Below are 12,234 nucleotides of genomic sequence, written 5' to 3' on the forward strand. Positions count from 1 at the left end.
GAGAGGATGAGGAGGATGAAGAGGGCTTGGTCATCCACTCTACCAAGTCGTTGGCATGTTGCGGTTCAACATGTCCAGCTGCCGAAAAGAAGGACAAGCGTGTCCCATGGCCACGTGCTGATGACAATGCACCGCGTCCACGACCAGCACTGTTGTCTCTAGACACAGAGCCTGCTTGCCCTCTTTTATCGGCTCACGCCTGTCTGCCTCTCCTTGCTGGCCTTCCAGACATGGTAATGGCCTGAAGGGAGTTGGGTAAAACAGCAGTGTAATGGAGTCACACAACACCCACTAAGCCCTGCAGATGGCTCTATTAGAGAACAGCAATAAACGGTAGATACAGGTGTATATTGTGCTGGAGTCACACAACACCCACTAACTCCTGCAGATGCCTTTATTATAGAACACCAGAGATAAAGGGGTATACTGTAATTGAGTCACACAACACCCACTAAGCCCTGCAGATGGCTCTATTAGAGAACAGCAATAAAGGGTGGATACAGGTGTATATTGTGCTGGAGGCACAAAAAACCCACTAACTCCTGCAGATGCCTTTTTTATAGAACACCAGAGATAAAGGGGTATATACAGATGTATACTGTGCTGTGCTGGAGGCACACACAACTTCCAATAACTCCTGCAGATGGCAAGTGGGCTCAAATAGAGAGGAGCTATGTAGGTGGATATAGCGGTGTGTACTGGGTACAGAGCACGCAGACAGCACGCACAAGCTCCTAACACTACTGACTGCAAGCTCTATTATAAAAGATAGATCACTAGCTATATAGGTGAGGTGAATATAGCGGTGTATACTGCGGTCAGGGCACACAGACAACAACCACTACACAACAGCAAGATCGAAAATCGGCCGAAAACGATCGGTGTGTACTGTGTTGAAGGTACACAGAACACCCACTAACTGCTTCAGACACCAACACACTACACTAGACCGCCGCGCTGGCGGCCTTATATAGTGTGGGGCGTGTACTACACAGCCTGAGCTATGATTGGCCACAGGCATCCTGCCTGTGCAGTGCATTGTGGGCCGTGAGCGCCACACGAATTTGGCGCGAACGGCCCATAACGTTCGGAATTCGCCGAACGGGCGAACAGCCGATGTTCGAGTCGAACGTATGTTCGACTCGAACACGAAGCTCATCCCTACTCTTTAATAATGTGTTCAATGATAGTCTCCCAAAAGCTCTTTACTCTGCAAGGATAGCAAAGTATCGCATCTGTAGCAAATAGTACTTATGTATTAGTAGTATGTTAATGTTTAATAATCATTGTGTCACTTACTGCTACCAAAAATCATTTTTATTATTGTGGCCTTTTATATTGTTATAGTGATGTGTTCTAAAAATATTTTTTGGGTAGGGTAGTAAGCCTGACTATTGCTATAAAAGTAATCAATTATATTTATATTTATAACTATTGACTAGAACCCTTGTTTCCAATTCTATTTTAGAGTAATAAGACTTACCTGTATATTGTAAATGTTACAGGTAGGTTAAAATGAACAATAAGACTGCATTTAACAAGAGTAAACCCAAAGGCCATATAGAACATAATTCATATTTTTTTATTGACTGGAGATATTTACAAAAGTTATTGCACTGACATTTTTCAGTGTTTTTCACTAATAAGCAAAGTGAATATTTGACTGTAATGATAAAAAGCTAGTATGCATTTTTACAAAATGTCGACATGTTTTAAGAAAGAAACTTGGTTCCATTTTGAATGGAGTGTAAAGAGGGCAGGCTGTATGCAGGCTATACTTTGTAGATTGTTAGATACCTCTAGCTTACCCCTACTTCACCTTTCCACACAGTTCCCACATCTCTGGTAATGAGAGGATACAGGTACTCACTGAAATAGTTGGGGCAGACGCGTTATTTAAAGAAAATATAAAATAGCATTGGACCCATGAGATTATCTTGTAGGTATTACTATCCTATCTTAGCGTCCTTTCACACTAATCAGCCTTACCAAAAGCAGAAGAAAAATACATGACCATTAAATGCTCGGGAAATCTTCACACCAGTCAGTTGTTGGGTCAGTTGCACAAATGCATTTTTGATGCATGTTTGGTGCAGTAAAAAGAAATGCACCAAAAATGCACATCCCCATTGAAATTAAAAATGCTGCAATAACATATCACAAATGCACCCGCTGTTGCATTTTTGGTGCATTTTGAGTCACGTGTCCTTTTTCACAGGAGGAAAAAAACCAGCAAAAAAGCATATGCATTTTTGCCATGTTTTTGCAACGGAGTAGTGTGAAAGCAGCCTTAATGTAACAATGTTATGTAGGTGATATGGTTCCCTGGCCAGAAGCTTCTACACCCAATAGGATCTCCACATTCTCCTTGGCTTGTAGTGTAGTATAGCAAAAATGTGAATTGAAGCACCACACCATTGCTGAAAGGTCCAGATACGACTTTATTCCAGTAAGGGTAGGAGGGACAATCAAAATCGTATCCAACACATTTCAGGGGTCCAAAAACACCATCTTCATCATAGCTTGAGATAGAAAACAATGCATTTGGGAAAGATGTTAACTGTACCTTTAACAGTATATTTTCCAACGTGATTATATGCACAGATCGTGTCTGCTGCTAGTTTGACATGTTTTTAAATAAGTGAGGATGACTGGACCAGGGAAGTAGAGAAGATCTGAGAAGGAACCTTGGTGTTCAGGATCTCATTGGTAAGGCTGTTAAACTCAGCCTACCCCCATCGCTCTAAACCAAAAACTCTATGACGTTTTTGGTAGCCTTAACACTTAAACTGAACCTATTGTGAGATATAAACCTATTTTAATTGTCTTGTTTAGATGGCTAAATTAGGAGTAATATAAGGACTGAATTACTTACCACTCCAGTCTCTCCAGTCATAACTGGTCACTTCATTTTTTAATCTTCTGTTGACAAAATTGTAGCCACTGCCTGCCTTTCTCTAGATGAACTTTTAGATGGATCAACCTCAAGCAGAAACCGGGTGACCATGACCAGTGCCGCAGCATTGATCATGTGACCAGCTGGCTGCCAAAGTACAAGGACTTTAGGGAAAGATAAGAATTTCAGAGCTTGCTATACCTTTTTAACTATCCCTCAACCATGTAATCAGGAATGTATAGGTCTATTTTAGGGAAAGCCCTTCCAAAACATTTATATCTATTATGACTGGATGCTAGTAATTTTACTCATTGGCTTCTTATTTTCTCCACTCTCTAATGCTATTATGGATTCTAGCTCCTCCTGATGCTCTGGATAACGTAGAGTGATGCAAAGATCCAACAAAGAGATTGAGAGCTCCCCGTGAGAGAAGCTTAAGTACAGAGTAAATGTCAGAGTCCCCAAGAGCATTAAGAAGATGGTGGCCAATATTCAAAGCTGAAATATCAGTCTTCGCAGAAATATCAGTAAGTAGTCACACAGTCGAGATTGAGTCTTATTCATTCTTCTATACCCACAAGGTGTGGAACATTCACTTCAGGTATATAAGTTCATTTTGTATAATTTCTTCTATCCACTCCATCCCAGGGATAACGCCAGCATGGAAGTCCCGGGAAGCTGCAGGGACTTGTTCCCTTTTATACCCTTTACAGCTGTTCACTGTTCCCCAACTTATTACTCCGACCTGTAGAAGCAGAAAATAGGAAAAGATTTCAAAAAGTTATTGCAAAATACGTTGAATTTGACATCCTTCTGCTCTGCCCTCTTGTAGCATGTGATTATTTTACTAAAAATTAGTGCTTGAATGGTCTTGGAGGCAAAATGCTGTCTGCTTTGCACTCACAATTGTACAAACATAAAATAGTGATAATTTTTGGTTTTTCTGAACTGCAGTCTAGTACGTTTTTTGACTCCCATACCCCTATACCCAACTCTTCATGGTGAATTTAGCCACAGGGTGGCCAGGAGAGTGAACAACATACGGAAAATATATGCAAATTTTGATCGCTTGGTGCTACCCTCCTAGGCACTGAACCACTAGTGCAATTCCGATAAATACAACTCCTCCCATTGTGAAATGTTTTGATGAATATGTCAAGTTTTAAAAGTACCTCTTAGTTTCCAGGCACTGGCTTCAAAATTGTAAGTAAAAATTGTATTTTGCAAAGTGCCAATGGCCAATACTCTCCACCTGCTTGGCCATGAGCCCCTGTATATACTGGTGAGTGGGTTGTCTCTTTGACAGCTTGTTATTACCAGGGATTATACAGGAGAATATAAATGGCTCCTGCTGCTACAGAGGCAGCAATTTGTTCTCTGTCTGCACACGGATATTGTTTTAAAAGTAACTTTTGCTGGCTAGAGCAAGGGTTAGAGTTGGGATTGCTATTAGGAAACTACAACCGCCTTCTACAAACATTTTTTTTAGATTCCCAATAAACAAAGAAGGAAAAGTATTTCTGATAATTAAAAAAAAAAGGAAAAGGTGTAGAGGGAAAAGTAAAGGGAAAGGAAAGGGGAGCAAAGGGAAAAGGAAAGGGGAAAGGGAACGGAAAGACAAAGGAAAGGATAGGATCTCATCTCTGACAGTGCTCCTCCAAAGTAAAGAGGAGGGCAATAGTGATGGCCGAACGGTTCGCCCGGCGGTCGTTTCGCGGCGAATTTCCGACATTCGCGGTCCGCACGTTCGAACGCCTTTTTCCGTCGTTCGCCGCGGCGGACTTACGTGTTTAATGTATACAAGAACTTTAACCTTTGGTGACACGTTTATCATGTGATACAGGACAGCCAATTGAGACATGACAGCACATGGACACTTGTACATTCCCCCTAACCTATAAATACACCCGATCCGGTGGCCATTTTACATTCTTTCTTCTGTTACGATAGGGACAGGTTCCTGTGTGGAGTAGGGAGAGATAAACCACTAGCTATTTGGTACACAAAAGTTCTTTTCAGGACTGGTATAGGTGTTAGGTGTTGATAGGTTTGCTGTGCTGCTGATTCTTGCAGCAGCCTGAGTGTCTTTTGTTAGTTTAGAGAAAGGGAAAGGACGGTGTATGCTACAGGGACAGCCAGATTAGTCTTTCATCATCATCATCATCATCATCATCATTAGCTGTTACTATCAAGGTCCACAAAAGAGCTGTTCCAGTAACCACTAATCGTTCTCTTTTTTTGCCAATTTGTATAGGGACAGGAAGGAAGCAGTGTTGTCAGGCAGTGAGGGTAATTTTAAAGACTTGCTGTTATTATTAGTTCCACAAAGGTTCTTTTCAGGACTGGTATCAGTGGTACAGTAATAGGCTTGTACATGTATAATATTCTTTCTTCCAAATATAGAAAGGATATTATACTTGACTGCTGCCCTTCTGCTGCAGTCTGCTAAACATTCACAACTCACTTGTTCCACAAAAGTTCTTATAAGGACTGGTAACTTGGTATAGGGTGCTACGGTACATAGGCTTGAGTGCGGTACAGTCTGCTGTTCTGTAAGGACCGCTATCGGTCCACAATAGATAGGGTTGACGTGCACCACTGCTGACCGCTGCCCTATACTGCAGCAGTCCTTCAGCGGTATAGGGACTGACGTACAGTCTGCTAAACACTAATACACAACCTGCTTGGTCCACAAAAGTTCTTATAAGGACTGGTAACTTGGTATAGGGTGCTACGGTACATAGGCTTGAGTGCGGTACAGTCTGCTGTTCTGTAAGGACCGCTATAGGTCCACAATAGATAGGGTTGACGTGCACCACTGCTGACCGCTCACCTATACTGCAGCAGTCCTTCAGCGGTATAGGGACTGACGTACAGTCTGCTAATCACTAACACACAACCTGCTTGTTCCACAAAAGTTCTTATAAGGACTGGTAACTTGGTATAGGGTGCTACGGTACATAGGCTTGAGTGCGGTACAGTCTGCTGTTCTGTAAGGACCGCTATCGGTCCACAATAGATAGGGTTGACGTGCACCACTGCTGACCGCTGCCCTATACTGCAGCAGTCCTTCAGCGGTATAGGGACTGACGTACAGTCTGCTAAACACTAATACACAACCTGCTTGGTCCACAAAAGTTCTTATAAGGACTGGTAACTTGGTATAGGGTGCTACGGTACATAGGCTTGAGTGCGGTACAGTCTGCTGTTCTGTAAGGACCGCTATCGGTCCACAATAGATAGGGTTGACGTGCACCACTGCTGACCGCTCACCTATACTGCAGCAGTCCTTCAGCGGTATAGGGACTGACGTACAGTCTGCTAATCACTAACACACAACCTGCTTGTTCCACAAAAGTTCTTATAAGGACTGGTAACTTGGTATAGGGTGCTACGGTACATAGGCTTGAGTGCGGTACAGTCTGCTGTTCTGTAAGGACCGCTATCGGTCCACAATAGATAGGGTTGACGTGCACCACTGCTGACCGCTGCCCTATACTGCAGCAGTCCTTCAGCGGTATAGGGACTGACGTACAGTCTGCTAATCACTAACACACAACCTGCTTGTTCCACAAAAGTTCTTATAAGGACTGGTAACTTGGTATAGGGTGCTACGGTACATAGGCTTGAGTGCGGTACAGTCTGCTGTTCTGTAAGGACCGCTATCGGTCCACAATAGATAGGGTTGACGTGCACCACTGCTGACCGCTGCCCTATACTGCAGCAGTCCTTCAGCGGTATAGGGACTGACGTACAGTCTGCTAAACACTAATACACAACCTGCTTGGTCCACAAAAGTTCTTATAAGGACTGGTAACTTGGTATAGGGTGCTACGGTACATAGGCTTGAGTGCGGTACAGTCTGCTGTTCTGTAAGGACCGCTATAGGTCCACAATAGATAGGGTTGACGTGCACCACTGCTGACCGCTCACCTATACTGCAGCAGTCCTTCAGCGGTATAGGGACTAAGAGTTTTGTCACAGGGTCATTTAAAAAATGACATGCAGAGGAAGAGGCAGGCCCTTCCGCAGGGGTGGTAGGGGTAGGGCAGGAGCAACAGGCTTGAGCCAAAGTGGGAAGTTGCAGAAGGTGCGTTCAATTACTTTAAAGGATGCACCAGACTTGGTTGAGTGGCTCGCTCAGCCTTACTCTTCTGCACCCTCCTCATCCTCTCGATCTGCACCCTCTTCTTCACTCTCTGCTATGTGCACCCCCAAAGACACTACCACCAACAACACGACCACCACCACCACCACCACATACCTTCCGCTTGAGTCACTGGAATTATTTTCCGATCCATATCAAGAGGACATTTCTGATGCGCAGCCACTCTTGGTATTGGATCAGGAAGAGGAGGTAGCAACAAGCGCTACTCAGCAGTCTGACGCCAGTACCCAGATCAGCCCAAGGAGGAGGTTGGTCCCCGGTGTTGCTGCCTACTCCGAGATCTCTACTTATAGCGGTGGGGAAGGTGACGTTGATGATGACGTGTCTAGTGATGTCACGTGGGTGCCCACAAGAGAGGAAGAGGAGGGGAGTTCAGAGGGAGATATGGACCAGCAGATAGGGAGGAGAAGCAGCAATGACTTACATTGCACAGCAGGGACAAAGCAGACTGCAAATGTATCAGGAGCGAGTCATCGACCATGTACGGTCACATCTGGCGCTCCCAGGACACCGGCACATGGCTCCGCAGTGTGGGCTTTTTTTAACGTGTCCGCTGCTGACAATAGCGTTGCCATCTGCAATCTTTGCAGTCAACGCGTTAGTCGCGGTAAGCCCAATACTCACCTAGGGACGACCGCCTTAAGAAGGCACATGAGCAGCCATCACCGAGCCCAGTGGGAGCAACGGAACACACAAAGCCACACTGCAGGCTCTCACCGTCCAGCCTCGTCTTCTACTTCTCCTTCTCCTCTCTCCTCACAATTGTCCTCCACTCCACCTTCCATCACGCCAAGCTCACATTTTTCTGCAAAAAGGCAGGCTTCCGTGGGCCTAATGTTTGAGCGTAAAAAAATGATGATGCCGGATAACCCTCTTGCCCAACGGTTGGCGGCTGGCTTGTCAGAACTCATAGCCCGCCAACTACTGCCATATAAACTGGTGGACTCGGAGGCCTTTCGCAAATTTGTGGCCATTGGAACACCACAATGGAAGGTCCCAGGAAGGAAGTATTTCTCAGAGAAGGGCATCCCAGAGCTATATGGCCATGTTCAGCGGCAAGTGAATGTATCTCTGGCACACAGTGTCGGTGCCAAGATACATCTGACCACAGACACGTGGTCTAGCAAACACGGGCAGGGAAGGTATATCAGTTTTACTGCCCACTGGGTGAACCTTCTGACGGCCGTCAAGCATGTAACCCGTGGCACCCGTGTAGATTTGGTTTTACCGCCACGGATTGCATGCAGGCCTGACTCTTCTTCTCCTCCTCCTACTCCATCCTCCTCCCTCTCCTCCTCAGCTGCCTCCTCCTTTTCCGCTGCTAGCGTCTCTTCCACTGCACCGCCCAAGCTCCCCAGAACCTATTCCACATGCCAGGTGAGACGTTGCCATGCCGTGCTGCGTCTGTTGTGCCTGGAAGCAAAGAGCCACACTGGCCCGGCACTCCTTTCAGCTTTGCGTTCACAGGCAGATGAGTGGCTAACACCGCTCAATTTGACAGTTGGTAAAGTGGTGTGTGACAACGGTGCCAATCTGCTTAGCGCATTGAAACAGGGCAAAATCACGCACGTGCCGTGCATGGCACACGTCTTAAACTTGGTCGTGCAGCGATTCCTTGTCAAATACCCTGGGGTCCAGGACATCTTGCGGCAGGCAAGGAAAATCTCGGCCCATTTCAGAAGATCTTACACGGCCATGGCTCGCCTTGCTGACATTCAGCGGCGACACCATCTGCCGGTCAGACGTCTTATTTGCGATTGCCCGACGCGATGGAACTCAACCTTCTATATGCTTGATAGGCTGCTCCAGCAGAAACGTGCAGTTAACGTCTACCTGTATGAACTCTGCGAAAGAAACGGTTCTGGGGAGCTGGGTTTTTTTTCACCGCGCCAGTGGCTGCTCATGCGCGACACATGCAGACTTCTGCGGCCATTTGAGGAGATCACCAAACTGGTCAGTCGCAGCCATGGCGCCATCAGTGACATGGTACCTTATGCCTTCTTTCTGGAGCGTGCATTGCGTCGTGTCATTGATCAGGCTGTGGAGGAGCAGGAGCGGGAAGATGAGGAAGTCGCAATGCTGGATGAATTCCCAGGGGGGGCTACTCTATCTGAGACAAGTCAACAACAGGAGTCTGATGAGGAGTCAGAGGAGGATGGTGCCGGGGCGGATGAGCAGGAGCAAGAAGAGCATGCTTTAAACCTTTCTGGGATCCCTGTTGTGCGTGGATGGGGAGAGGAGAATGAAGAGGACGACATTATCCTGGATGATGAGCAGGAGCCAGGCCACCACACCGCTTCCACTTTAGTGCAAATGGGGGCCTTCATGCTCCAGTGTTTTAATAGGGACCCCCGTATAAAAAGCATGAGGGTCAAGGACCAGTACTGGGTGGCAACGTACTTAGACCCCCGGTACAAACACAAAATGGCGGAAATGTTACCGCCGTCGCAGAGGGCTGTCAGAATGCAGCACTTCCAGGCCTTGCTTCGAGAAATGCTGCATTCTGCTTTTGCGTGCGCTGGCAGAGGAGCAATTCCCACTCCCAGAGAAGGATTTGCGGGTACCAATCCAACAGCGCCTGCAAGAAGAGGCCGGTTTGAAGATGTGTTGGTGACTTCGGATATGAGGTCATTCTTTCAGCCGACCCATCGACAGGTGTCATCCGGATCCAGCATCAGGGAACGCCTAGACCGTCAGGTGTCCGACTACATTGGGTTAACGGCCGATGTGGACGCTCTGAGGAGTGATGAACCCCTAGACTACTGGGTGGGCAGGCTTGACCTCTGGCCAGAGCTTGCCCAATTTGCAATCGAACTGTTGGCTTGCCCCTCATCCAGTGTCCTGTCCGAAAGGACGTTCAGCGCAGCAGGGGGGATTGTGACCGATAAGCGTACTCGCCTAGCTCACCACAGTGTTAACTACCTCACATTTCTAAAAATGAATGAGGCATGGATCTCGGAGGAATTCAACACATGTGACCAGTAGACCATGTATATGTCTATAAACTATTTTTTTAATCAAGCACACAGACCTTCTTAATTCATTTGGCTCACTTCCTTGACCCAAAAAAGCACACCGTACTATATGCCCCTACCCTCCTCTTTGAAGAGGTTGAGCGGTGTCATATTTCTACTGGGGCTGCTTATGATATCCCTGTGCTGTGCTGACTTCCTCCTGGGGGTTCTTATTATGAAGGGATCACACTATCCCTGTGCTGTGCTGACTTCCTCCTGGGGGTTCTTATTATGAGGGGATCACACCATCCCTGTGCTGTGCTGACTTCCTCCTGGGGCTGCTTACGGTGCTGCTGTCAGTGCTGTATGTCACGGTGCTGCTGTCAGCGCTGTATGTCACGGTGCTGCTGTCAGCGCTGTATGTCACGGTGCTGCTGTCAGCGCTGTATGTCACGGTGCTGCTGTCAGCGCTGTATGTCACGGTGCTGCTGTCAGCGCTGTATGTCACGGTGCTGCTGTCAGCGCTGTATGTCACGGTGCTGCTGTCAGCGCTGTATGTCACGGTGCTGCTGTCAGTGCTCTGTATGTCACGGTGCTGCTGTCAGTGCTCTGTATTACGGTGCATGTGTCATTCCGGTATGTCACGCTGCTGGTGATCATCTCCTGCACCCTCTTCTTTGCCTACCCTGGTCCCTGACCTTCCCTCTCCTCCATTGCCTTCATTAGCTCCATAGTCCTGAATTGTTAGAACAATTTCCCAAATAAAATAAAAATGCTTGTAGTTATCGATCCCAAATTCACCTCATACATGTATTATGTCATTGTCCAGATGGTGGGACTACGTTTTACCCCCTAATAATTACCACGTGGCCGCAAATTCGACATGAAGGTTTGCAAAGTTCGCCTCCCATTGAAGTCAATGGGGCCCGCGGCGAACGTTCTGTTTCGCGAACGTTTGGGTCCGTTCGCATTTCGCGTTCGCGAAACGTCCCGTCGGAAGTTCGTCCATCACTAGAGGGCAAGAGAAAGGGAAATGGAAGAGAAAAGAAAAGGAGAACGGTAAAGTATGGATAGACAAAGGAAAAGGGAGCAGAAGGGAAAAGGAAAGGGAGCAGAGAGAAAGGGGAAAAGAAAAGGAAGGAGTGGAAAAGGGAGCAGAGGGAAGGGGAAAGGGGAAAAGGAAATGGAAAGAAAGGATAGCATCTCATCTCTGACAGTGCTCCTCCAAAGCAGGGGGGAGGGCAATAAAAAGGCAAATGGAAGAGAAAAAGGAGAACAGTAAAGTGTGGAAAGGGAAAGGAAAAGGGAGCAGAGGGAAAATGGAAGGAAAGGGGAAAGTAAAAGGAAAGGGAAAGAAAGAAGGAAAGGGAAAGGAAAGATCTCATCTCTGACAGTGCTCCTCCAAAGCAAAAGGAAGGGCAAGAAAAAGGGAAATGGATATGAAAAGAAAAGAAAAGGAGAATGGTAAAGTATGAAGCTTGCACTACTTTGTAATGTGAACAAGTAAAGGAAAAGTAAAAAGTTATTTTGCAGGCATAAAAATTAAAATACCAAAACACATGGGCCAATGATTGCTGGAAAGTGAAGCAAGGTAAAAACATGTTACAAAATTATGCTGGCAATCCACCCATCATAATTAAAAGATAGGTTTACTGTACCTGGATGTAACGCTTGTTATGTTGTATAATAAGAGGACCACCAGAATCTCCTGCAAGAGATAAAAATAAGCATTAATAAACATATGAACTGATGCTAGGTAAGCAAGATGTATTACTACTATATTGCCTGAAATGGGTACACTGCCTATTGCCTGCCATATCCAAAATTGAATGCAAGAGTCAATGTGTTTTGCATTGATACATTTTGGATGAGCTGAAAGCACTGAATCTGAATGAATCATTATGATACAAGATGAATTGTAATGAGTTGCTGTACTTAGCACACTTTATCGAATACAGGCAGTTGTGTATGACAAACAAGAAAAGCTAAACCAATAGAAGTCAAATTACTTTGAGGAAGAAGGAACTGTGAAAGAGCAAGACACATAAGCTCCAGATTTCTGGAAAGACCTGCATAGGCCATATCCTTGTATGATGAAAGTTACCCTCTTAACACTATTAGGTCCACCCAAAACTGTCATTTCAGTATTGTAAGGTTGCTGGAAATTTGTAACTTTCTATCCATTTTTTCCCCCTCCTGATGTCTCCAAGGAAAAG

The 12,234-nt window shown here is 45.9% G+C and overlaps 1 protein-coding gene across 1 annotated transcript in view; it reads right to left on the reverse strand.

Annotated features, from left to right (window-relative positions):
* Nucleotides 1–1,561: 1,561 nt before the first annotated feature.
* The window catches only part of LOC143983516 (complement factor B-like), a 124,500-nt gene continuing 113,827 nt past the window's right edge, over nt 1,562–12,234 (reverse strand). Inside the window, exons 17-18 of the mRNA XM_077483299.1 lie at nt 11,677–11,726; nt 1,562–3,641 (exon numbers count right to left, since the gene is read on the reverse strand). Of these exons, the coding sequence (XP_077339425.1) occupies nt 3,489–3,641; nt 11,677–11,726 (203 nt within the window). The 3' untranslated portion in view covers nt 1,562–3,488. The remainder of the gene's footprint in view (nt 3,642–11,676; nt 11,727–12,234) is intronic.

The sequence above is a fragment of the Lithobates pipiens genome, unplaced genomic scaffold, assembly GCF_037356315.1.
Source record: "Lithobates pipiens isolate NorthernLeopardFrog02 unplaced genomic scaffold, aLitPip1_a1.2 Scaffold_1, whole genome shotgun sequence".
Classification (NCBI taxonomy): domain Eukaryota; kingdom Metazoa; phylum Chordata; class Amphibia; order Anura; family Ranidae; genus Lithobates; species Lithobates pipiens.